The 22,362-nt window shown below is 51.3% G+C and overlaps 1 protein-coding gene across 3 annotated transcripts in view; it reads left to right on the top strand.

The window, feature by feature from the left end:
* Nucleotides 1-22,362, top strand: part of LOC105472263 (plexin domain containing 1) — an 89,560-nt gene that overhangs the window by 37,411 nt on the left and 29,787 nt on the right. For all 3 annotated transcript variants that reach the window (XM_011725348.3, XM_011725347.2, XM_011725346.2), the window contains exons 3-7: nt 9,285-9,428; nt 9,683-9,752; nt 10,411-10,533; nt 11,107-11,225; nt 13,122-13,221. In XM_011725348.3, coding sequence (XP_011723650.1) covers nt 9,285-9,428; nt 9,683-9,752; nt 10,411-10,533; nt 11,107-11,225; nt 13,122-13,221 — 556 coding nt within the window. The remainder of the gene's footprint in view (nt 1-9,284; nt 9,429-9,682; nt 9,753-10,410; nt 10,534-11,106; nt 11,226-13,121; nt 13,222-22,362) is intronic.

Raw genomic sequence — 22,362 nt, 5'->3', positions numbered from 1 at the left:
TCAGAAGTCTTCTGCAGACAGCTCAAGATGGTTTCAGTTCTTTTTTTTCTTTTTTTCTCACAGACCCTGTTCATCTTCAATGTTTTCAGTTCCTAAGTCTCCATGATCTTTCAACTCAGCTCTCCTGCCGCCAGCTTCTCAGTTTCCCAGTTTCACCCTGTGTGTGGGGGGGTGGGTGTGATCTGATTGGCTCAGGCTGCACAAGCTGTAGATTGTAGGCTTCCAAGAGATGAGCTACTTTTGAATCATGTGACTACCTATGTCCAATTAGTCTGAGGAAGCACAGGGTTATGTGGGAGACTGTGATGGGTGTAGTCAACTCAGCAGGGCCTATGGGTGGGGGGCAGACATCCTTGGGATGGGGATGGAGCATCCTAAAACTGTACAAGGTTTTTATGTACAATGTCTGGTACAAGGATATTATTTAAAATATAATGTCACACCTGAAATTTTAGTTAGCAGGGCTCCATACAACATTGATGTTTCAGGAGCATCACAAATTGTAGACTAGGCGGGTATGGTGGCTCATGTTTGTAATCCCAGCATTTTGGGAGGCCAAGGTGGGTGGATCACCTGAGGTCAGGAATTCAAGACCAGCCTGGCCAACATGGTAAAACTCCTGTCTCTATTAAAAACACAAAATTAGCCGGGCATGGTGGCATGCACCTGTAATCCCAGAGAATCTGGAGGGTGAGGCAGGAGAATCGTTTGATCCCAGGAGGCAGAGGTTGCAGTAGCCGAGATCTCACCATTGCACTCCAGCCGGGGCGACAAGAACAAAACTCCATCTCAAAAAAGAAGAAAAGAAAAGAAAAGAAAGAAAAGAAGAAACGAAAAGAAAGAGAGATTGAGAGGAAGGAAGGAAGGAAAGAAAGAAAGAGGGAAGGAATTAAGGAATTCTAGATTAAAAGGACTGGTTCTAGTACGCCCTGGGTAGGTGGCAATAGCTTTAATTGCATCACTGATGCTCAGCTTTGAGGAACCTGGGTAAACTCTGGCCTCATAAAGAACTGGATGGAGACAAACAATACAGGCAGTGGAGCAGCCGTGCCCCAGCTGAAGGCTCTTCTTTTTCATTCCCCAAGGCCTGAGTGGTTGGCAGAATTGTTGCACCTCCCTGGGCATGTGGACAGATTGGAGGATTCTGGCCAATCAAACCCTTTACTCAGCTCTGCTTCCAGAAAGTAAAAGGCATGTCTCTTGGTTTTGTTTGTTTTGTGACAATGTCTTGCTCTGTTGCCCAGGCTGGAATGCAGTGGCGCAATCATGGCTTACTGCAGCTTTGATCTCCTGGGATCAGGCGATCCTCCTGCCCCGGCCTCACAAGTAGCTGGGACTACAGGTGCATGCCACCATGCCCAGCTAATTTTTGCATTTTTTTAGTAGACTTGGGGGGTGTCACTGTGTTGCCCAAGCTGGTATTGAACTCCTGGATTCAAGCGATGTTTCTGCCTCAGCCTCCCAAAGTGCTTCTTGTCTTTTGAGAGTACTGGTTCATTGGCTGGATTCAGATGTCAAGTGGACATTGTAGTTGACTTTTCAACATATATTTTACCTTACAGCCTTGCACAATAGGAATGGGATCTTGGGTTCCTAGATAACCCTACCCCCCAGCTGGTGTTTGGTCTAGGTGGAAGCTGTTTAGCATCTAGGGCTCCCTAGTCCAGAGGTGGCAGGGGGCCCAGGTTGGCCCTGCCATCTTGAAGCACATGTGTTCATTCAGTGGTTGGGGAGATGTGTGCCTGTCTTGCTTCCATGAGCCAGGGCTAGTCACCACTGTCAGCCATCCCATCACTACAAGGTGCCTAGCCTTACAATGAAGCCCGCACTGAAAGTGGCAGAGAAGAAAGACTGAAAGAGCTTAGTCTTGGTCATTGAGCCACATTCCCCATCAACCCTGATGTTAGGCCTTTGCTCACCCAACTCCCATTCCCCATTCCTAGCGGAGCCATGATCCCCAGTTCCTGGGGGAAGTAGACTGGTTTGCACCAATCTGGCACGCCCTGGCCCTGTAATAGTCGGGGCCACATCAGACTGAAGGGAAGATCTTGCATTCCACTCTTGGTGCGAGGTTTCTCCTTTTGAACCCGACAAGGAAGCCCTCTTCGGACCAGGAGGCAGTCACACTTAGGACAACGCCCTGATGACACAAGGATCATCCATGTTCCACGCTTGCTGCCCTGCTGCCGGGCTCTCGGACGCGTGGTCTAACACAAGTCCTTCGTGTTGGCTTCACTTCCTCAGAAAAGAAATTGAGGAATCCAGAGACACCTTCCTGTGTCCAGGATGTCCCAGGTTTGGGAATGCTGTCTATGGGCTTGGATTCCCAGAGGAGGTAGCTGGTTCCTCCACAAGTGGCTTTTGTGTCACCTGCCATTGGAGATGGGGGAGGACGCTGTCCTTGTCAGAACCACACTGCACATTCTCAGCACAGTCTTGACACCACTGGCTGCAGAATCCTTGTTATTCAGCTCATTTGGCAGGCAGATGCTGAACACCCACGAGATACCAGGTGCCAGGCCCTGCGCTAGGGAGGTTCTGGGGGCGAGATGAATGCACCACCATCCCTGAGCTCCAACCTCCAGACAGTAGTCCTTCTGATTGAGATTGTAACCAATGACTGGTAGGTGGCCTAAGTCACCTTCCCAGAGGGCTGTTGCTTTAAGATCTCAGAGACAGTGGATAGAGGAAAGGTCACTGTCTTTGAGTGGAACCGACCTGGTTTCATACAGTTACATTATTTCTTTTTATTTTTTGTTTGGTGAGACAGGATGATCTGCCCTGTGTCAGCCTCTCAAAGTGTTGGGATTACAGGCATGAGCCACCACGCCTGGCCTAGTTACATGATTTCTAGTCTCAGTTTCCCCACTGAGGAAATGGGACTAATATGAGTGCTCACCTCCTAGGGTTGCCCTGCAGTAACAAATATGAAATGCCCAGCACTCTCCCATTACCACTCAGCAAATGCCAGCTTCCCTTCGCCTTCCTCCCATGCTCCCAAATGCTCCCCTGCAGGCTTTGTGCTTGGCTGTGCCCAGGAGTGATCCCACTGTAAGTCACCCCCTCCCTCCAGCGTGCATTTTGGCCTCACCCATCACTCTGTGGCCGCTCTCAGCCAGAGCTGAGTAGATATGGCTCCTGGCTTCACTGTCCTGGAGTAATAAAAGCCAGGCGTGCCAGGAGGGCAGTCTGTTGGGCCTATTTGGGACCTGCAGCAGATTCTGCATGGCATTGCCCTTGAGCCAGTCCTTCCCCTGGCAGGCCAGCTGTACTTGGCACTTCTGAGGCCTGAAGCAGAGCTTGGCCTCACCCTCGCTGGCCTGAGTAGGGCGTTAGGCTTCGAGGCTGTACCCCTCCCTGGGATCTGCTGACTCATTGGAGAGAATCAGCTTAGGAGTTACAGGCAGCAGCTCCTTTCATTTCTGACTCTTCTTGAGTCAGAATAGATGAAAGCTTTGTGTCAGTTAAGAGGTGCCATTGCAGGGATCATTGGGAACTCCAAGAATGAGTCCAAGGATCATCCAGGTGTCAGAGCTGAGGCACGTGACACAGGGCCTGGCTTCTCTGCAGAGCAGCACTAGTTTGGATCAGACCGCTTGTTTTTGCTTTGAAGCAGAGAACTTGGAGCAACGGGCCAGGAAGATGCATTCCCAGGAATCTCACCCTTTGCAGTCTTAGCTGAGGCGGCAAGAGACATGTCAGTATCTGTTTGGGCTTCACAACTGCAGAGTGTGGCTTCTGTCCCGGGCACTCATTTCAGACGCCTGGAGGTTTGGAGAAAGCTCTCGCTGTGCGGGGCCCAGGAATTAGGCTGATTGAAACCAGACCTTTCTCCGAGCCTCAAAGCAACTGTCTTAAACACTGGCCTGCTCAGGTTCCCAGTGGAATCTGTATTCAGTTGACTCTGAGGCTTACCTGAGAGCACCTGTTTAGCATCTGCAGCTGTCCTGCTTTGTTTCGTAAAATGACCCTATCCTGGACTTCAGAATATGTAGTGGTACCCGTAAAACAGGCAGCTATACTTCGTGGTCATTCTTTGCTCAACAAATCCTCCATTGAACACATACTCTGTGCTTAAATATGATAGATAAAGGCTGACCTTACTTTTGAGGTCTTATGATCTTACAGGAAAGGCAGGTGTGAAGATGTGTATAAAATCCAAGTAAATTGTCACAAGTGTGCAAAACACCAGGAGAAAGAAGCACAGGGTGTGATGGGAATGCAACAGGGAATCAGAGAAGCTTTCTCGAGGAAGTGACTCCTGAGCTGAGGCTGGATGGGTGAGGAAGGGTCAGCTCCTGAACAGGGAAGGGGAAGAAATTTTGAGACACAGGCAGCACCAAGGTCCTGAGGCAGACAACTGTGTGGTGATTCCCAGAACAAGAAAGCAGGGGAGAGAAGGAGGTGTTGAGTCGGGGCCAGACCACCACACACGGGGAAGGATTTGTGTTTCTATGTAACAGAGAGCTAAATCCAGGGACTTAAGGAGGAGCCCTCCAGCATGTCATCAGGGACCGAGGCTCCATCTAGTTCTCCACTTCAACATCCTTAGGGTGTGGCTCTTGTCCTTATACTCACAAGATGGCTGCTGGAACTCCAGCCATCATGTCTGCATTCTAGGCAGGAAGAAGAAGGGCAAAGATAAGAGGGACAAGCAGTCAAATTTGACCTCTTTCAAAAGGCTCCACTAGAACCTTCAGCTGATATCATGAGCCAGCCTGTGTCACATGGTAATCGTTGACATCCAGGGAATGAGGTTTATTAGATGGCTACATTGCTGGTTGCTACAGAATCAATTTTTTTTTGAGACAGAATCTCACTGTGTCATTCAGGCTGAGTGCAGTGGCCCAATCACAGCTCCCTGCAGCCTCGACCTCCTGGGCTCAAGGGATCCTCCTGCCTCAGCCTCCTGAGTTGCTGTGAATATAGGCATGCACAGCCATGCCCAGTTAATTGTTTTATTTTATTGTATTTTTTGTAGAGACAGGGTCTCCCTATGTTGCCCAGGCTGGTCTTGAACTCCTGACCTCAAGTGATCCTCCAGCCTCGGCTTCTGGAAGTGCTGGGATTATGGGCATGAACCACTGTGCTCAATCCAAAATCAATGTTCTATTAGTAAAGAAGAGAAGGGAATGGCGGAAGGGGTGTGACCTTTGTTCTGAGTGCAACTGGGAAGCCACAGAATGGCCTAAGCAAGGGGATGACGTGGAACAGGGAAAGCAACTTCAGGTTGTCCCAACCGGGCCACGGTAACACACATCTGTGGCACGGATATTCCTTTCCTAGGGCTGCCAGAACAAATTACCACAATTTTGGTAGCTGAAAACAACAGAAATTTATTCACTTGCAGTTCTGGAGGCCGGAAGTCTGAAATCAAGGTGTCAGCAGGACCACGCTCCCTCTCGAGGCCCCTGGAAAGGATCTTTGCTTGTCTTGTCCTAGCTTCTGGATCTCCTGGAAATCCTTGGTGTGCTTGATTTGTAGACAGCGTCACTCCAATCTCTGCCTTCACTGCGACAGGGATCCTCCCTATATCTCCTCTGTGTCTCTGTATCCACATCTCCCTCTTAGTTTACAAAAAGACACCGGTCATTGGATTTAGGGCCCACCCTAATCCGGTCTGCCTTCATCTTGACTCGATTCATCTGTAAAGACTATTTCCAAATAAGGTCACATTCATAGGTACCAGAGGTGCACACTTGAACATATCATTTTGGGTGACATGGTTGAAACCCACTACAGCATGCAAAAGGATGGAAGGGCTATCTGGTGCTGGCTGTGTTAAGGTGGGCCACTCGTTTTCCCCTCACCCACAGATCATAAGATAGCCCAGGATTTAGGGAGGCAAGTTTATTTCCCCAATTTTAACACATTGCAAAGCACTGGTCCCCCCACCCCACCTCCAGCAAACAGTTCCTAAGCATGGAGGAAGTGAGGGACCTTCAGCCATATAGGCACAGAGGTGACTTTGCCCATCCCTGCCCGTCAGAGGCTCGTAGTTCAGGGGCAAACAGATATTTAAATAATGGGCTGGGCTGGGCGTGGTGGTGCACACCTGTAATTCCAGTTACTCGGGAAGCTGAGGCATAAGAATCACCTGAACCCAGGAGGCAGAGGTTGCAGTGAGCTGAGATTGCGTCACTGCACTCCAGCCTGGGCAACAGAGTGAGAATCCATCTCAAATAAATAAATAAATAAATGATAATAATAATAAAAGATGGGCTGAATAGCATCTAAACTTGGTTTCCTTTCTTCAGGCAAAATTTTAAGCCAACTGATGTCTCTTAATATAAACCACTTTTTTGTTTGAATTCGGGGGAAGAGGGCGAGTTGTAGCTATGGCCGTGGCAGGTGGTGCCAGGAGAACCATAACCAGCTGCAGAGTTGGGGTCCTGCAGACTATCAGATGTACAGTGTTGGGCAGGGCCCCTTATATTTTTTTTTCTTGGAAGTGGTGTAAAAACCGCTCACCAGTGAATCCAGGAAGCAGGCTGGGAGGCGGCCATCGGAATCTTCCTTTGTGCAGCTCTCTCTGCACAGATTGCTATGCGGGGAGCTTTGTTTTTTTGATGGGTGATGTTTTTTTTTTAAATGGAGATGGGATCTCCAGCAGAGATGGGTGGAGATAGGAGAGACAGAAACTGAGGAAAAAGATGAAGCATTAGGTCTCCTGGAGGGTGGGGAAAGGAGCAGAAACAGAGGGAGCTGCTTTCCCGAGGGAGGCCAAGAGCTCTGGGCAGAAGTAGTGGCTTCAGTGCTGTAGGCAGAGCTGGAGAGCAGTGCATCCCCCTTTGGGTACCCTCCCGAGACTCCAGGGCTGATGGCTGTGGCAGCAATGGGAAGCAGCATCCTTGGCCCTCACCCCAGAGGCTGTGGCATCAGGGCAGCCCCCTACCAGGTGGCTTTATGAGTAAAACCAGGAATCCAACAAGAGTGGCCCCATGTGACTCTTGCAAATAGTACACATGAGTCACCCCTTGAGGACCCCCTGAAATAAGGGATGGTGGAGGCCACTTCCAGGGGGTGGAGGTCATTGGGGAGGTAGGGGTGGAAGGCCGATAAGAAGGCAGAGTTTGGCCAGGCGCGGTGGCTCATACCTGTAATCCCAGCACTTTGGGAGGCTGAGGTGGGTGGATCACCTGAGGTCAGGAGTTTGAGACCAGTCTGGCCAATATGGTAAAACCCCATCTCCACTAAAAATACAAAAATTAGCCAGGCATGGTGGCGTGCGCCTGTCATCCCAGCTACTTGGGAGGCTGAGGCATGAGAATCTCTTGAACTCAGGAGGTGGAGGTTGCAGTGAGCCGAGGAAATGCCATTGCACTCCAGCTTGGGCGACAGAACGAGACTCTGTCTCAAAAATAAAAGAAGGCAGAGTTTAAGCTGAGTGTTGAATGACTAGGAATCTGCCAAAGGGAGAAGGCAAGGGCAGCCATTCCAGACAGGAGGACCAGCGTGGGCAGTGGCACGAGTGACCACTGATGGCTTGAGGCCGTCAGGGGAGTCTGGTCTGTGGGGGTGGGTGCACAAGGATGCACGAGGTGGTGAGAGGAGAGAGAAAGAACTAGAGAGAGGCTGGGGCTGGCTCACGGTGGGATCTTGCACGCCAGCCTAAGAGCTTTGGTTTTTGTCTGGAGGACAGTGTCTTGAGGGAGCCCTGGATAGCCTGTGAACAGAGAGAGGTGTTTTTGATTGGTTTGACTGCCCCGCTGAGGATGGGTGGAGGCATGGGCTGTCTGGAGGCAGGAAGGGAGGGCAGTGGCAGAGGGAATAGCCCCTGACACCAACCAACCATGCTTTATCTGCTCCTCTTCCCCCGGCCTGCCCTGACCCCAGGTCCCCAGAGTGTGTCACTTGTCGTAAGAGCAGAGTGCCTTCTGGCAGGTGAGGATGGCAGGAACCCCTTGTCCCCACTCATGCTGGGCCCAGGGCAAGGGCCAGCTGGGCAGCTGGCAGCCTGGCAGGGAGAATGTCATTTGCTCTGCTGTGTCTGCCACCACCACAACTGGGCAGCCTGATTAATGACCGAGGGCTCCTCACCGGTCCGCAGCCCTATCTCTGTGGCAGTGGCTGCCGAGGGAACCTGCCTGCCCTGCCTGCCTTCCTTCTGCGGCTGGTGCTCTTGGGCCGGCTCCAGGAAGTGCTTCCACATCGCCCCTCTCTGGCTTTTAAGTCTTTCCGCCAACCATTTCTCTGGCCTCCTTTAAACCCTGGCCCAAGTGCTCCTCTGCAGGAGAGCCTTGCAGAATGAACCCCCAGCCCACAGCGTTCTGGCTTCTTTATTTTATCTCCATCAGGCACACAGCAAAGGCTCAGAGGTATGCCTGGAAGGAATCCTTGATGCTTCTCTCGCCTTCCCACCCCCGTGGTGATGCTGTGTGGGCTCTGAGTTCTGTATCAGCTCTGCTTGAGGGTCTATGCTCCTGTGTTTATACAAGTCCCATTCCAGACTGGCAACTCCCCAGGATCAAGAGGCAGCCTCCTCCTTTAGACTGGTGCCTTCTAAGGTCCAGATTTTTCTTTTTTTTTTTTTGAGATAGAGTCTCACTCTGTCGCCCAGGCTGGACTGCAGTGGTGCGATCTCGGCTCACTGCAAGCTCCACCTCCCCAGTTCAAGTGATTCTTGTGCTTCAGCCTCCTGAGTAGCTGGGATTACAGGCGTGTGCCACCAGGCCAGGCTAATGTTTGTATATTTAGTAAAGACAAGGTTTCACCATGTTGGCCAGGCTGGTCTCCAACTCCTGACCTCCAGTGATCTGCCCGTCTTGGCCTTCCAAAGTGCTGGGATTACAGGCGTGAGTCACCATGTCCAGCTCAGATTTTTCTTTTCCATTACATAGGATATTCTTCCAGGGCAGGGACTATGACTCTCCCTTGGCCTGGGAGTTCCCTGAAAACAAGGGCCCGGTTTGGGGCCATCCTGTCTGTTCCTCCCTCATGCCCCAAGCCAAGCTCAGCCTTGGTCATGGTCTGAAGGGATTCAGGGGCTGCCAGCCTCCTGGCTTGTCTGGGATCAGGAGGGTTGAGCATGAGTGCAGCAGGTGTGGATTTGACTGTGGCCAGGCTTGCTGGGGTACTCCTAGGGGCCAGCTAGTGAGCTGTCTGGGGCCAGGGGGGAACCCAAGGGGTCCTAGGCCTAAACCAGCCCTCGGGGCCACAGGTCCAGCGCCCTGGGAGGGTGGTGACTTCCTGTACCCGGAAGTCTGAGTGGGGAAGGACAGAGGGTGATTCCTGGAATGCTGACTACTCACGCCTCCTGTGGGCTTTATCTTTGGTGCTGGCAGGAGGACAACCACAGTTATTATGTGTCCCGTCTCTATGGCCCCAGTGAGCCCCGCAGCCGGCAACTGTGGGTAGATGTGGCCGAGGCCAACCGGAGCCAAGTGAAGATCCACACAATACTCTCCAACACCCACCGGCAGGCTTCGGTGAGTGCCCCAGTCCCCAGCCGTGCTTCTCTGGGCTGGGAGGCCGGGGGCCAACCCACCCTGCCTGGTCAGTGGGCGTGGCTGTGGCCCGAGGTCTGTGACCTGGGAGGTACCTTCCAGGGATTCCCATGGGACTTTGCCAGAGTTGGGGTGCCCAGTAGTGGCCCTGGGCATGCCTGCTCCCCACTCTGTCCAAACAAGCATGAGGCAGTGTGGGTGCCCAGGGCATGCTGACCTTCTCCCATCCCCTGCAGAGGGTGGTCTTGTCCTTTGATTTCCCTTTCTACGGGCATCTTCTGCGGCAGATCACCATAGCAACTGGAGGTAAGGCCACATCGTGGGGCCCCGGGGAGGGTTTGGAGACCTCAGCCCGAACTCAGGGGCCCTCCCAGGGGTGGCAAACTGGAGACAGGGTTGTGTAGATGACATGGGAGGAATGCACGTTTGGTTCTAACAGGAGCCTGATTCTCAGGAGTGGGGGTCAGTGGACGTCAGAGCATCCTGCTTGCATCAACTGACCTGCTCATGTGCGTGTGTGTGTGCGTCTCCTCGGGCCAGCACGAGTCAGTGTGGACAGCCCTGTGTCCCAGAGTCGCTGAATAAGAGGGAGAGGGAGACCCCTCTGAGAGCTTGGGCTCCTGGGGCCAGGCTCCCTATTGATAGGAGGCTTCTGTCTTTAATCCCTGCACTTCAGTTCCATATCCCACTTCCTCAGGGATGGGAAAAGCTGCGAGTCCCCTCCTCTTCCTGCCCCCTCACCCTAGAGTCTGTGTCCCACTGAAGGAACAGGGAGGACCCTGTCTAGGGCCCTTCGGCTCCATACACACCAGACCCAGAGCCCGCCAGATGGGGATGGGCGACAGAGATCTCAGGCTCACTTCCAACTCCGCCCGCGCTGCCCTTGTTGCCCTTGGGGAAAAGGCCCCCAGAGCGGCCCCTCTGGGCCATTTCTGGTGACTCCTCTGCACCTCTCCCACCCTAGGCTTCATCTTCATGGGGGATGTGATCCATCGGATGCTCACAGCTACTCAGTATGTGGCGCCCCTGATGGCCAACTTCAACCCTGGCTACTCCGACAACTCCACAGTTGTGTACTTTGACAATGGTGAGACCGGATCTCAGAATTTAAGTCACCCAGCTCCAGGGATCCCTTGTCCAGCCCTCTAGAGGAGCACAGGGCCTAGAGAGGGCAAGAGTCCTGCAGTCCCACAGCAAGGCGGCCACCTACCTTTCTCTGCTCAGTTTTCTCACCTGTCAGATGGGGACAAAAATGCCTGCCATCCAGAAGAATCTGATGAGATAACAAAACGACAGTGCTTGGCTCTTAGTTGAGGTAGAATAAATGTTAGGGGCCTTTGTTGTTTCTTACTTTCACCAGGATGTTCCTTGAACCCCATCTGAAACCAGAAGAACAGACACTCCTCCTTCTTTTATCTCAAGGAGTCAGAATAGACTCCCAAGGAGGAAAGGGGAAGAGATGATCAAGTACAGGATCTTCTGGCTCCTCTGCTGCTCCGAAGCCAGGCTGCTTTAGTGAGCTGCCCAGCTCCCGCCTCCTTAAATTTGCAAACTTCCCCATCATCCCAACCTGTGGCCATCACCCTCCGGCTGGCATTTCTGTAGGGCCCTGCTCCTTGCATGATCTCCTGTCCAGCCGGGTCTCTGTTCTTCTCCCTAGGGACAGTCTTTGTGGTTCAGTGGGACCATGTCTATCTCCAAGGCTGGGAAGACAGGGGCAGTTTCACCTTCCAGGCAGCTCTGCACCGTGACGGCCGCATTGTCTTCGGCTATAAAGAGGTGAGTAGGCCCAGCTGCAGAGATAGCTGGGTCTTGGAGCCTTTCTTCATTCAGTAAATATTTAGAGAATTCACGATGTGCCAGGCATGGGACTTGCTGCTGGGAATACAGCAGTTAACAAGATGGTTGCAGGTCCTACCCTTTTGGAGCTGTAAGTCTGGTTGCAGAGATGGACAATAATTACAGGGACAAATGTAGAATCACCACTGTGACAAGCACTCCCAAGTAGAGGTGCCTGGTGCTAGCTGAGCCTTTCACACACCTCTTAACCTTGACAGAGGCCAGGGGAGGCTTTGCTGAGGAAAAGAGTTGAAATCTGAAGGATAAATATGAGTTCAGGAAGCAAAGAGGAGAATGAAGTATGTTCCAGGAGAGAAAACAGCACATGCAAAGGTCCTGAGGCAGGACAGAGCATGGCTGGCACAAAGCACTGAAAGAAGGCAGCATGGGCCAGGCACGGCAGCTCATGCCTGTAATCCCAGCACTTTGGGAGGCTGAGGCAGGTGGATCATCTGAGCTCAGGAGTTCAAGACCAGCCTGGCCAACATGATGAAACCCCGTCTGTACTAAAATTACAAAAATTTAGCCAGGCATGGTGGCAGGCACTTGTAATCTCAGCTACTCAGGAGGCTGAGGCAGGAGAATCGCTTGAACCCAGGAGTTGGAGGTTGCAGTGAGCCGAGATCGTGCCACTGCACTCCAGCCTGGGCAACAGAGTGAGACTCTGTCTCAAAAAAAAAAAAAAAAAAAAAAGAAGGCAGCATGGTGAGCCAGTGTGGTGGCTCATTACTATAATCCCAGTGCTTAGGGAGACTGAGGTGGGAGGATTGGTTTAACCCAGAAATTCCAGACCAGCCTGGGGAACATAGCGAGACACCCACCTCTATTTAAAAAAAAAAAAATAGCTGGGCGCATTGACTCACGCCTGTAATCCCAGCACTTTGGGAGGCTGAGGTGGGAGGATTGGTTTAACCCAGCAATTCAAGACCAGCATGGGGAACATAGCAAGACACCCACCTCTATTTAAAAAAAAAAAAATAGCTGGGCGCGTTGACTCACGCCTATAATCCCAGCACTTTGGGAGGCTGAGGCTGGCGGATCAGGAGATCGAGACCATGCTGGCTAACATGGTGAAACTCCATCTCTACTAAAAATACAAAAAATTAGCCGGGCGTGGTGGCAGGTGCCTGTCGTCCCAGCTACTCAGGAGGCTGAGGCAGGAGAATGGCTTGAACCCGGGAGGCGGAGCTTGCAGTGAGCTGTGATCGTGCCACTGCTCTCCAGCCTGGATGACAGAGCGAGACTCCATCTCAAAAACAAACAAACAAACAAACAAACAAACAAACAAAAAACAGAAGAAGAAGCAGCATGGCTGGAAGGGAGTGAGGGGCAGGGGATGGGGCAAGGGAACCACAGATTTGCCCTTGAGAAATGTCACTCTAGCTTCAGAGCGGAGAACAGGTTGTTGGGGGCTTAGAAAGAATACTGGGAAGTAATTTAGGAGAAAGGTGACAGCAGTTTAGAATAGGATGGGGGGGAATAGAAAGAAACGGACAGATTTGAGAGCCACTTAGCAGGTTAAGCAACAGAATTTGCAGGTGCATTATCTAGATGGGTAAGGGAAGAAATGAAAGAAAGGGAAGGGAAAAGGGTGAGCCCCAGGTTTTTGGCCTGCACAGAGTGCCATTCACCGAGACCAAGGAAAGAAGAAAATGTGCTTGGGGGGGGGTGTGGAGAGGACTTGGAATTTGGGTGGGGTCCAACTGGGCTCCCATTGTTTTGGAGTCCTCCAGGAGGTGGTGCCATCCAGAAAGATGGGTCTGGAGCTCACAGGGGAGGGCTGGGTGGGCCCCAGAGCGTTTGGGAGGTGGACGGAGCCTCTTCTCCCTGCCGCAGATCCCTATGTCTGTCCCGGAAATCAGCTCCTCCCAGCATCCTGTCAAAACCGGCCTATCGGACGCCTTCATGATTCTCAATCCATCCCCGGATGTGCCAGGTGAGTCTCCAGGGACCCCGCAGAGGCCTTGATGGGGGTAGGACTCCGTTCAGACTGAACCTGAGCTGCTGGGGGGATGGCAGTGGCAAGGAGTAGACAAGGGGCAAAGAGCTGACAGGGAAACCAAAGAGGAAAAGAGGCCCAGTGACTTCCAGCTTTTCTTTGTTATAGCAGAGGGACCATCTTCTCCAGCAAAATCTCCAATGGGAGGCACTGCTCTGGTTGTTGAGGGGAAAGGGAGCCACAGCCCTTCCACTCAGCCCCTGTTCCATGTAGAAAACCTCCAAAGATGCCCTAGTAGAGATTTTGAGTCCTCCCAGAACACAACCATCGTGGCCTTCCCACTCCAGGTGATAAAAGGAGCATCACAGGATGCCAGGAGACAGGAATCCAGCCTCGGTCACGCCGTTACCTCCCTGTCCTTCAGCAAACCACATCATCTTTCTAGCCTCAGTTGCCTCATCTACAAAATGGGGGAGTAGCTGAAGCAGTGCTTCTCCCTCCCAGGCCATCTTCCAGTGCTGACATTTTTGGAGATCATAGCTCTTTCTCCCCTGGCCCTGCTGTCGACCCCCACTGCATGCTTACAAGGGTCTTGGATTTGTACTCCTGGGGAGGTGGCAGGCATCCCATCCACTGCTGCTCCTTCTAGACCCTTGACTCAGAGACTGTTTAACCTCTTCTGCTGCGCCATATGCACAAGTTCTGCCATGTAGGACCCCGGGAGGTCTGGGGAGGAGCCTTTGTCTGCCCTTCCCACTCCACCCGGGCCTTGATGGGGCCTGGGGGCATACTCAACTCCACTCTCGCCATGCCGGGCTGGATGGAAGGACACCCTTGGGAGCCACCAAGTCACCTTCCTGTAGAGGGGCAAGGTACCGCCATTCTGTGAAATCAGGGCTTCCCGGGGGAGACATCGTTGCCTATTTCTGTTCAATTCCAGTACTCGTGTTCTGAGTTCCTACCTACACACTGGGCCACTATGTTCCAGGCGCTGTTGAGATACAGGGAAGAGGAAGGGCATCTGCCCTTGAGGCATTCAGCACCTGAGCATAGCCTTTTTTTTTTTTTTTTGTGGAAACAAAGTCTTGCTCTGTCATTCAGGATGAATGCAGTAGTGCAATTTCAACTCACTGCAGCCTCCACCTCCCAGGTTCAAGTTATCCTCCCACCTCAGCCTCCCAAATAGCTGGGGCCATAGGCACATGCCACCATGCCTGACTAATTTTGTTATTTTTTGTAGAGACAGGGTCTTGATATGTTTCCCAGGCTTGTCTCAAACTCCTGAACTCACACGATCCTCCCATCTTGGCCTCCCAAAGTGCTGGGATTACAGACACGAGCCACCCTGCCCAGCCAAGCCTCTGACTTTAACAGAAATTTGAGGGTTGGGGAATAATGGGGCCTTTAATTAATTTATTTATTTTTAATCTGAAGGAAAGGACCAGGGCTTAGTTAAAAGGCTTTACCCAATACCTTCTGTATGCAAAGTTCAGCGGAGTGTTAGGGGCTCAGCTCTGGAACTGGAAGCCTGAGCTGGAGTCCACACTTTCCACAAACATCGACCTCTGGTGAGTCACTTAAGCAATCTGCGTTTATTTCTTTATCTGTAAAATGGGGATAAGAGTGATACTTTGCCCCTACAGCTGCTGCAAATATGCAGGCGATAGTGTATGTAAAGTGTTGGGCCCAATGTCTGGCACATCAGGCTGTGAGTCCTGTATAAGAATATCTTACTGTGGTAAACTTTATAACTCAGTATTTTCTTTTTATTTTTTATTTTTTTTGAGACGGAGTCTCGCTCTGTCGCCCAGGCTGGAGTGCAGTGGCCGGATCTCAGCTCACTGCAAGCTCCGCCTCCCAGGTTCACGCCATTCTCCTGCCTCAGCCTCCCAAGTAGCTGGGACCACAGGCGCCCGCCACCTCGCCCAGCTAGTTTTTTGTATTTTTTAGTAGAGACGGGGTTTCACCGTGTTAGCCAGGACAGTCTCGATCTCCTGACCTCGTGATCCACCCGTCTCGGCCTCCCAAAGTGCTGGGATTACAGGCTTGAGCCACCGCGCCCGGCCAATAACTCAGTATTTTATAATCCAACAGGACACCTGGTTCTGTAGCAAACAGTGCAGGACTCGGAACAAGCGGAGTCCTCATACTGTGTTGCAGGTCAGATGCTGCCACCACAGTAATTTCATACTTTCATGCAGCTTTTGTGACTAGGGACAAAAAGTCGTATGTGGTAGTGGCACAGAGTTTCCATACCTTTACTTGTTTGCACATCCCTCTTTGAGATTTTTGCCATTTCTGTGAATTACTATTCTATTTTTTGAGATGGAGTCTCGCTCTGTTGCCCAGGCAGTGCAGTGGCGCGATCTTGGCTCACTACAACCTTTGCCTCCTGGGTTCAAGTGATTCTCCTGCTTCAGCCTCTTGAGTAGCTGGGTTTACGGGCGCCTGCCACCATGCCTGGCTAATTTTTGTATTTTTAGTAAAGATGGGGTTTCACCATGTCGTCCAGGCTGGTCTTGAACTCCTGACCTCAGGTGATCTGCCTGCCTCGGTCTCCCAAAGTGCTGGGATTACAGGAGTCAGCCACCATGCCCAGCCATGAATTACTATCCATTATTATTATTATTATTATTATTATTATTATTATTATTAGAGACAGGGTCTCAGGCTGGAGTGCAGTATCCCTCATAGTAGCTCACTGCAGCCTCAAACACTTGGGCTCAAGCCATCCTCCCATCTCAGCCTCCCAAGAAATTGGGGCCACAGGCACATGCCACCATGCCCGGCTAATCTTTAAATTTTGTTTGTAGAGATGGACAGGGTCTTCCTATGTTGCCTGGGGTGGTCTCAGACTCCTGGGCTCAAGCTAACCTCCCCTGCAAGCCTCCCAATGTGCTGGGATTTCTGGCCTGGGTCACTATGCCCAGCCTATTTACTAATGCATTTCTTTATCTTCATTTATAAAATTATATTTTTTCATGAATAAATGTGTCTAGTCTAAAATGCAAAAGATATAAAAGGATGTACAGAGATTAGATTTTTCACCTTCCCCTGAACTCTGTCTCTGTTTCCTGTCTCTCATTTCCCCTCCCTGGAGGCAAAGGGAGGGGAAACCAGGGTTCTGGGTTATCTCCAGAGCTGCAAGCCTTCAGGTAAGTGTGTGTGTGTGTGTGTGTGTGTGTGTGTGTATTTGATAGTATATGATGTCTGTGGTTCTGCACTTGAACAGAGTACATCCTGCCTGCTGTTCTGTCTCAGCACATAGTGAGCTGCTTCATTCTTCTCCTTAATGGCTGCGTGATAGTCCATTCCATGGATGGACTTTAATTTAACCTGTCCCCTGGGGGTAGACTTTTCAGTTGTTTTTAATCTTGGGCTATAACAAATAATACAGCCGGGCGCGGTGGTTCATGCCTGTAATCCCAGCACTTTGGGAGGCCGAGGCGGGCGGATCACAAGGTCAGGAGATCGAGACCACGGTGAAACCCCGTCTCTACTAAAAATGCAAAAAATTAGCCGGGCGCGGTGGCGGGCGCCTGTAGTCCCAGCTACTCAGGAGGCTGAGGCAGGAGAATGGCATGAACCCGGGAGGCGGAGCTTGCAGTGAGCCGAGATCGCGCCACTGCACTCCAGCCTGGGTGACAGAGCGAGACTCCGTCTCAAAAAAAAAAAAAAAACAAACAAATAATACAGTAGGTACTTTCATGCCCCTGTGTATTTCCATACACTATATTCTCAGTAGTTCAATCAGTGGGTCAAAGGGCAGGGGCATTTACAATTTTGACACCTGTGGCCAAAGTGTGTTCCATGGAGACTCCAGCCCTCTACCCACCTCATCGGTGGGCATGCCTGTCACCTACTCTTCTGCTTTCCGTGTGTCCCAAGGCAAGGTCTGGGCTGTGGCTGCTGCCATCTAATGAGTTGCCTCGAGCCCCCCCAAGGGCTGTGGTGAGAATTGGCTGAGATATCTGTGCACAGAGCACCAGGCACAGTGCCCGGCTTGGGCGGGTTGCCCAGTAAAGGCTGGTTAGCACCCACTGAGCATCTCGCCTCGGTCCACATCTTCATCTGGGCAGATCCGTGGGTGGGGTGGGTGGCACTCAAGGGTCAAGGGGCTGGTGAATGGGCCTGGTTTATTCCCAACAGGCCAGGAGTTCTCACATGTGGTGGCTCACACATGTAATCCCAGCACTTTGGGAGGCTGAGATGGGCAGATCACCAGGTCAGGAGATCGAGACCATTCTGGCTAACATGGTGAGACCCCATTTCTACTAAAAATAAAAAATAAAAAATGAAAAAAATTAGCCAGGTGTGGTGGCGGGTGCCTGTAGTCCCAGCTACTTGGGAGGTGGAGAATGGTGTGAACCCGGGAGGCGGAGCTTGCAGTGAGCTGAGATTGCGCCACTGCACTCCAGCCTGGGTGACAGAGCGAGATTCTGTCTCAAAAAAAAAAAAAAAAAAATTAGCTGGGTGTGGTGACGGGCACCTATAATCCCAGTTACTCGGGAGGCTGAGGCAGGAAAATTACATGAACCCGAGGGGCAGAGCTTGCAGTGAGCCTAGATCGCACCATTTCAGTCCTCACACCACTCACTCACCATTTCACTGGGTGAAAGAGTGAAACTCTGTCTCAAAAAAAAGAAAAAAAGTGTTAGCCAGGGTCACAGTTACCCCCATGATGGGGTGGCAGGTGGGGAGGGTTGGGACCTGCTTCAGAACTTTCATGTGGCTTTGGCAGGATTCAGGATTCAAGATGCAGGATTCAGGATTCAGGATTCAGTTCCCCAAGGAGGCCTTCTTTGGCTCCTTGCCTGGTAAACTTCCCCATGATGCGGCAGCTGGCTTCCATCAGAATAGGCAAGCAAGACAGCAGCAGAGGGCGAGGAAGATGCAAACCAGGGTCTTTTTATAGCTTAATTTTAGAAGTAACATCCTCTCTTTTTTTTTTTTTTTTTGCCATATTCTGCTGGCTAGAAGCAAATCACAGGTCCAGTCTACATTCAGGGACTGGATTGTACCTGGACGTGGATACCAGGCAGCAACCGTAGAGGCTCTTTGGGGGCGTGTTAGCATCTGCCTACTACACTGATTATAATCCTCTTTCCCAGGCACTGAGCAGGACAGTGTCTTGGCTCCTCCCCTAAACATTGTGAGTTTGTACATTTGTCCCTTTCTAAATGAGGACACAGATGTTCAGAGAGGCAGAGTGACGTATCCGTGGTCACACAGCTATGAAAGGAAGGATTCAAGTCCAGATCTTCTCCATTTAAATCCTGGAGTCCACCACTGAGTCTTTCTTAGACTGACCCAACGCCGTTCCACCCAGAGGAATGTTTTCCTCCTCAGCTCCCCCAAACACCCACAGCCTTGTGTGCAAACTCCCCAGGCTGCTGCTTGGGACTCTTCTTGGTGTCTGTGCTTTATTTCCTTCCCTATCCCGCATCCTGTGTACATTAATCAGCCCACCTGGGGGCAGGGACGTGTCCTTTTCATCCGCGCCTCCCTCACAGGGCTTCTTCGGGGCAGAGTCTCAGGACACGTGTGACTGATCAAGCTGTGGAATGAGGGTGGATTAGAGGGGCTCAGATCCCTGGTAGCATCTGCCTCTGAGGCTCTTCTATGATTCTGGAATGAGAAGCTCCTTTAGAGCAAACCAGAGAGATGTGGGGTGAAGCGGGGCGGGGAAGCACAGCCCACCTGAAACAGCAGGGAGGCTATGTCTGCTCTGTGAGATCAGGAGGAAATCTTGGTGGTGGGAGCTGTTGGAGTCTGACTCCAGGTGCTGTGTGCTGAGGTGTTGGGTCTACCTGCCAGGTGAAAGCCAGCACCTGACCCCCAGACACTGCCAGCAGGTCCCGCCTCGTCCTCCTTCTCTCTGTCTCCTGTTCCTCCTTGTCACCGTCAGATCTGATCACATCATTCTCTGACTCCTTGCTGCCCATGGATCAGGTCAAAATCCTCAGTGTGGCATTCAAGGCCGGGCACAGCTGGGCGCAGTCAATCACATTGGAGCATTTCCAAACCCTCCCTCCGCTCACTGCCCTCTGCCTGGGCAGCTCTGGTCTGTGTCCCCTGGGTTCCCTGAACATGCTAAGGGCTGTCCACATCGCTATGACACAGTCTGCTTGTATAAAACGCCTCTTACTCCAATCTTTTTTACTGCTTGGCACCATTCTCCCCATCCAGCAGCCCAGGTCAGATGCTGTGCAAATAACCACTCCGCCATGCAGTGGAAATCACGGCTTCCTCTTCTTTCCCCCAGCACTTCGCTGATACTTTTTTTTCTTCTTCTTTTCTTTCTAGTGGTGGCGAGAACAAATGCTGATACTCTTAACGTAGAACTTGTCATCCTCCCCAACTAGGTGTGAATTCCTTGGGGGCCCTCTATGGCCCCCAGCACTGAGCCCAGTGGGCAGGCACTAAAATTTTTAGAAAATGAATAACTACAAGAAAGTGGACCTAGTTGCTGGGGTTAGGGCACCACTGAAGGAAATGGACATAGCATAGACCTTGTCCTCTGCTCTGTTGTGACTCTAGGTAAGAACAGGCATCTGATACCACTTGAGTTTGGGAGTTGAGTGTTTTGGAAATTGCATCCCTTTTTGTCAGAGGTTTTTAGCTTACGGGAACAGGCATAAAATTCAGGAAGTCTGGGAATCTTAAGATTGTATATGGAATTTTAATTTTTTTTTGAGATGGAGTTTCACTCTTGTTGCCCAGGCTGGAGTGCAATGGTGCAATCTTGGCTCATTGCAACCTCCACCTCCTGGGTTCAAGCTATTCTCCTGCCTCAGTCTCTGGAGTAGCTGGGATTACAGGTGCCCGCCACCCCATCTGGCTAATTTTTGTATTTTTTAGCAGAGACGGGGTTTCACCATGTTGGCCAGACTGGTCCCGAACTCCTGACCTCAGGTGATCTGCCCACCTTGGCCTCCCAAAGTGCTGGGATTACAGGTGTGAATGACTGCACCTGGCCTTTTTTTTTTTTTTTTTCCCTTGACAGACAGGGTCTTGCTCTGTCACTCAGGCTGAAGTGCAGTAGCACAATCATAGCTCACTGCAACCCCAACTTTCTGGGCTTAAGCAATCCTCCTGCCTCAGCCTCCTGAGTAGCTGAGACTACAGGTGTGCACCACCATGCCCGGCTTATTTATTTATTTATTTATCATTTGTAAAGACAAGCTCTCACTATGTTGCCTAGGGTGATATTGAATTCCTAAGCTCAAGCCATCCTCCCTCTTTGGCCTCCCAAAGTGCTGAGACTTGAGCCATCGTGTGAGGCCTGTATGTGGAGTATTGAAATGCAAGTGGAACATGTTCACATCCATGCATTTTTCTGGAACAGTATCCATGGCCCTCATTGGGGTTTAAAATGAGCCACAGCCTCTGCTCCGGGGGAGGAATGGCTTTTATGTGGCTGAGAGGTCAGATGACTTTGGGTCTCGCATTCAATCCGGCAAGCAGGGAATTTGTTTGGATTAGGTTGAGCTGCAGGTAATAGTAAACCCCCAATGATCATGGCTTAAAGGAAACAGAAGTTCAGGAAGAGCTATCTGGTCTGCAGACCCCATGATCACCATGGATTATCCTGTTGACCAAGCCCACCTGATCATAAAGAATGGGTGGCGTCACTGTCCTTGTGCCCAGGTTTGACTCCTCCCTGCCTGGGGCAATGTGAGGAGGGGAGCTTGATTCCTCACTTTTTAGGAAACCCCAGCCACTGAACCCTGTCTGGGGGAAACTCTCCTCCCCCAGGTTCTAAACACTAACTCTCCTCCCCTAGGTTTTAAACACTAACTCTCCTCCCCCAGGTTCTAACCACTAACTCTCCTCCCCCAGGTTCTAACCACTAACTCTCCTCCCCCAGGTTCTAACCACTAACTCTCCTCCCCCAGGTTCTAACCACTAACTCTCCTCCCCCAGGTTCTAAACACTTTCCTCCCCACCCCTGCTAGGCCAGGGGGTGGGAGGTGCAATGCAGAGGACTCTTCACAGCTTCACCCCTGCGGGAGAGGGTAGGAGAGGCTGAAAGCCACATGAGTTCTTACCAGTACTTCCTCATACAAAATCTTCCGCAGGCTTTTCAGCAGAGTCTGCAAAGCATCTTTGGTGAAAAGAAAAGTCATGTGCAATTAGCAGCATCTGTTTGCAGAGGCACTCAAAACACACAGGGCAGTGTATGTGCTATGTGACTGGAGAGACCGCGAGAAATCAATATTATTTCCTCTGTTCGTTTGCTTAAGAAACTCTTTATTTTATGGTTAGTATAAAAGCAACTTTAGCATTGCCAACATCAAAACTGACAGGGATTCTGAATCAGTGGGATCAGTTAATGAGGATTTTCTTACAAAGAGCTCCAGAATCTAGCCTGCCCCTTGGCTGGCCCCGAATGGCCTTGGACGCCCCGATTGGCCTTGGACGGCCCCAACACGCTGTTCCTCCTCCTTTGCTGGAACTTTCCTGTCCTTTCCGAGGCAGACTTGAGTCCAGATATATGTCAGGGCCTGAGCTGTGTGTGTGCCTTCCTGCCAGGCTGCAGGTAAGGGGGGATGGGTCCCAGAGCTGGCTGTAGAAGGGATCTAGGGGCAGCCATGTGAGGAAGTGGGGGCAGGGAGAAGCTGAGGATCTGGCCAATTTTGCCTTTTCTGATAAAGAATCCTTTAAAGTGCCCTCCGTTGAAAGTTTTTAATTCATCTGGGGGCCCATCCTTCCCTCTTTTCCCTTCTCACTTCTGTTTTTCCCACTACTCTGCTCCCTGAGTCATTTCTGGCCTCTTCTTTCTCTGCCCTTTTCTGCTTTGCTTCAACGCTGAGGGACCCCCCTACTCCTCCCCCTGGGCTGAAAGCTCCGTGGGGCAGGGTCCCCTGCTGGGGCTCGACTCGTGATGATTGAATGAATAATCACATGAGCCAAGGAACAAAAGAATGCATGAATGAAGACTTTTTCCCAATCCAACCTCTTAGATTTTTTTATATGGTAACCACCCATTCCAGGGTGGTTCGACCTTTCCTCTCCTAACTTCTTCTGGCCAAGCCAGCGCTCTCCCACTGGCATCTGGCACTGAAACACAAAGGGATATGCAAACCTCTCGCTTGAACCATTAACATTCCTTGTTTGGGGCCAGGCACGGTGGCT

This window comes from Macaca nemestrina, chromosome 17 (assembly GCF_043159975.1).
Source record: "Macaca nemestrina isolate mMacNem1 chromosome 17, mMacNem.hap1, whole genome shotgun sequence".
NCBI lineage: Eukaryota > Metazoa > Chordata > Mammalia > Primates > Cercopithecidae > Macaca > Macaca nemestrina.
This window is presented reverse-complemented; position numbering and strand designations above follow the sequence as displayed.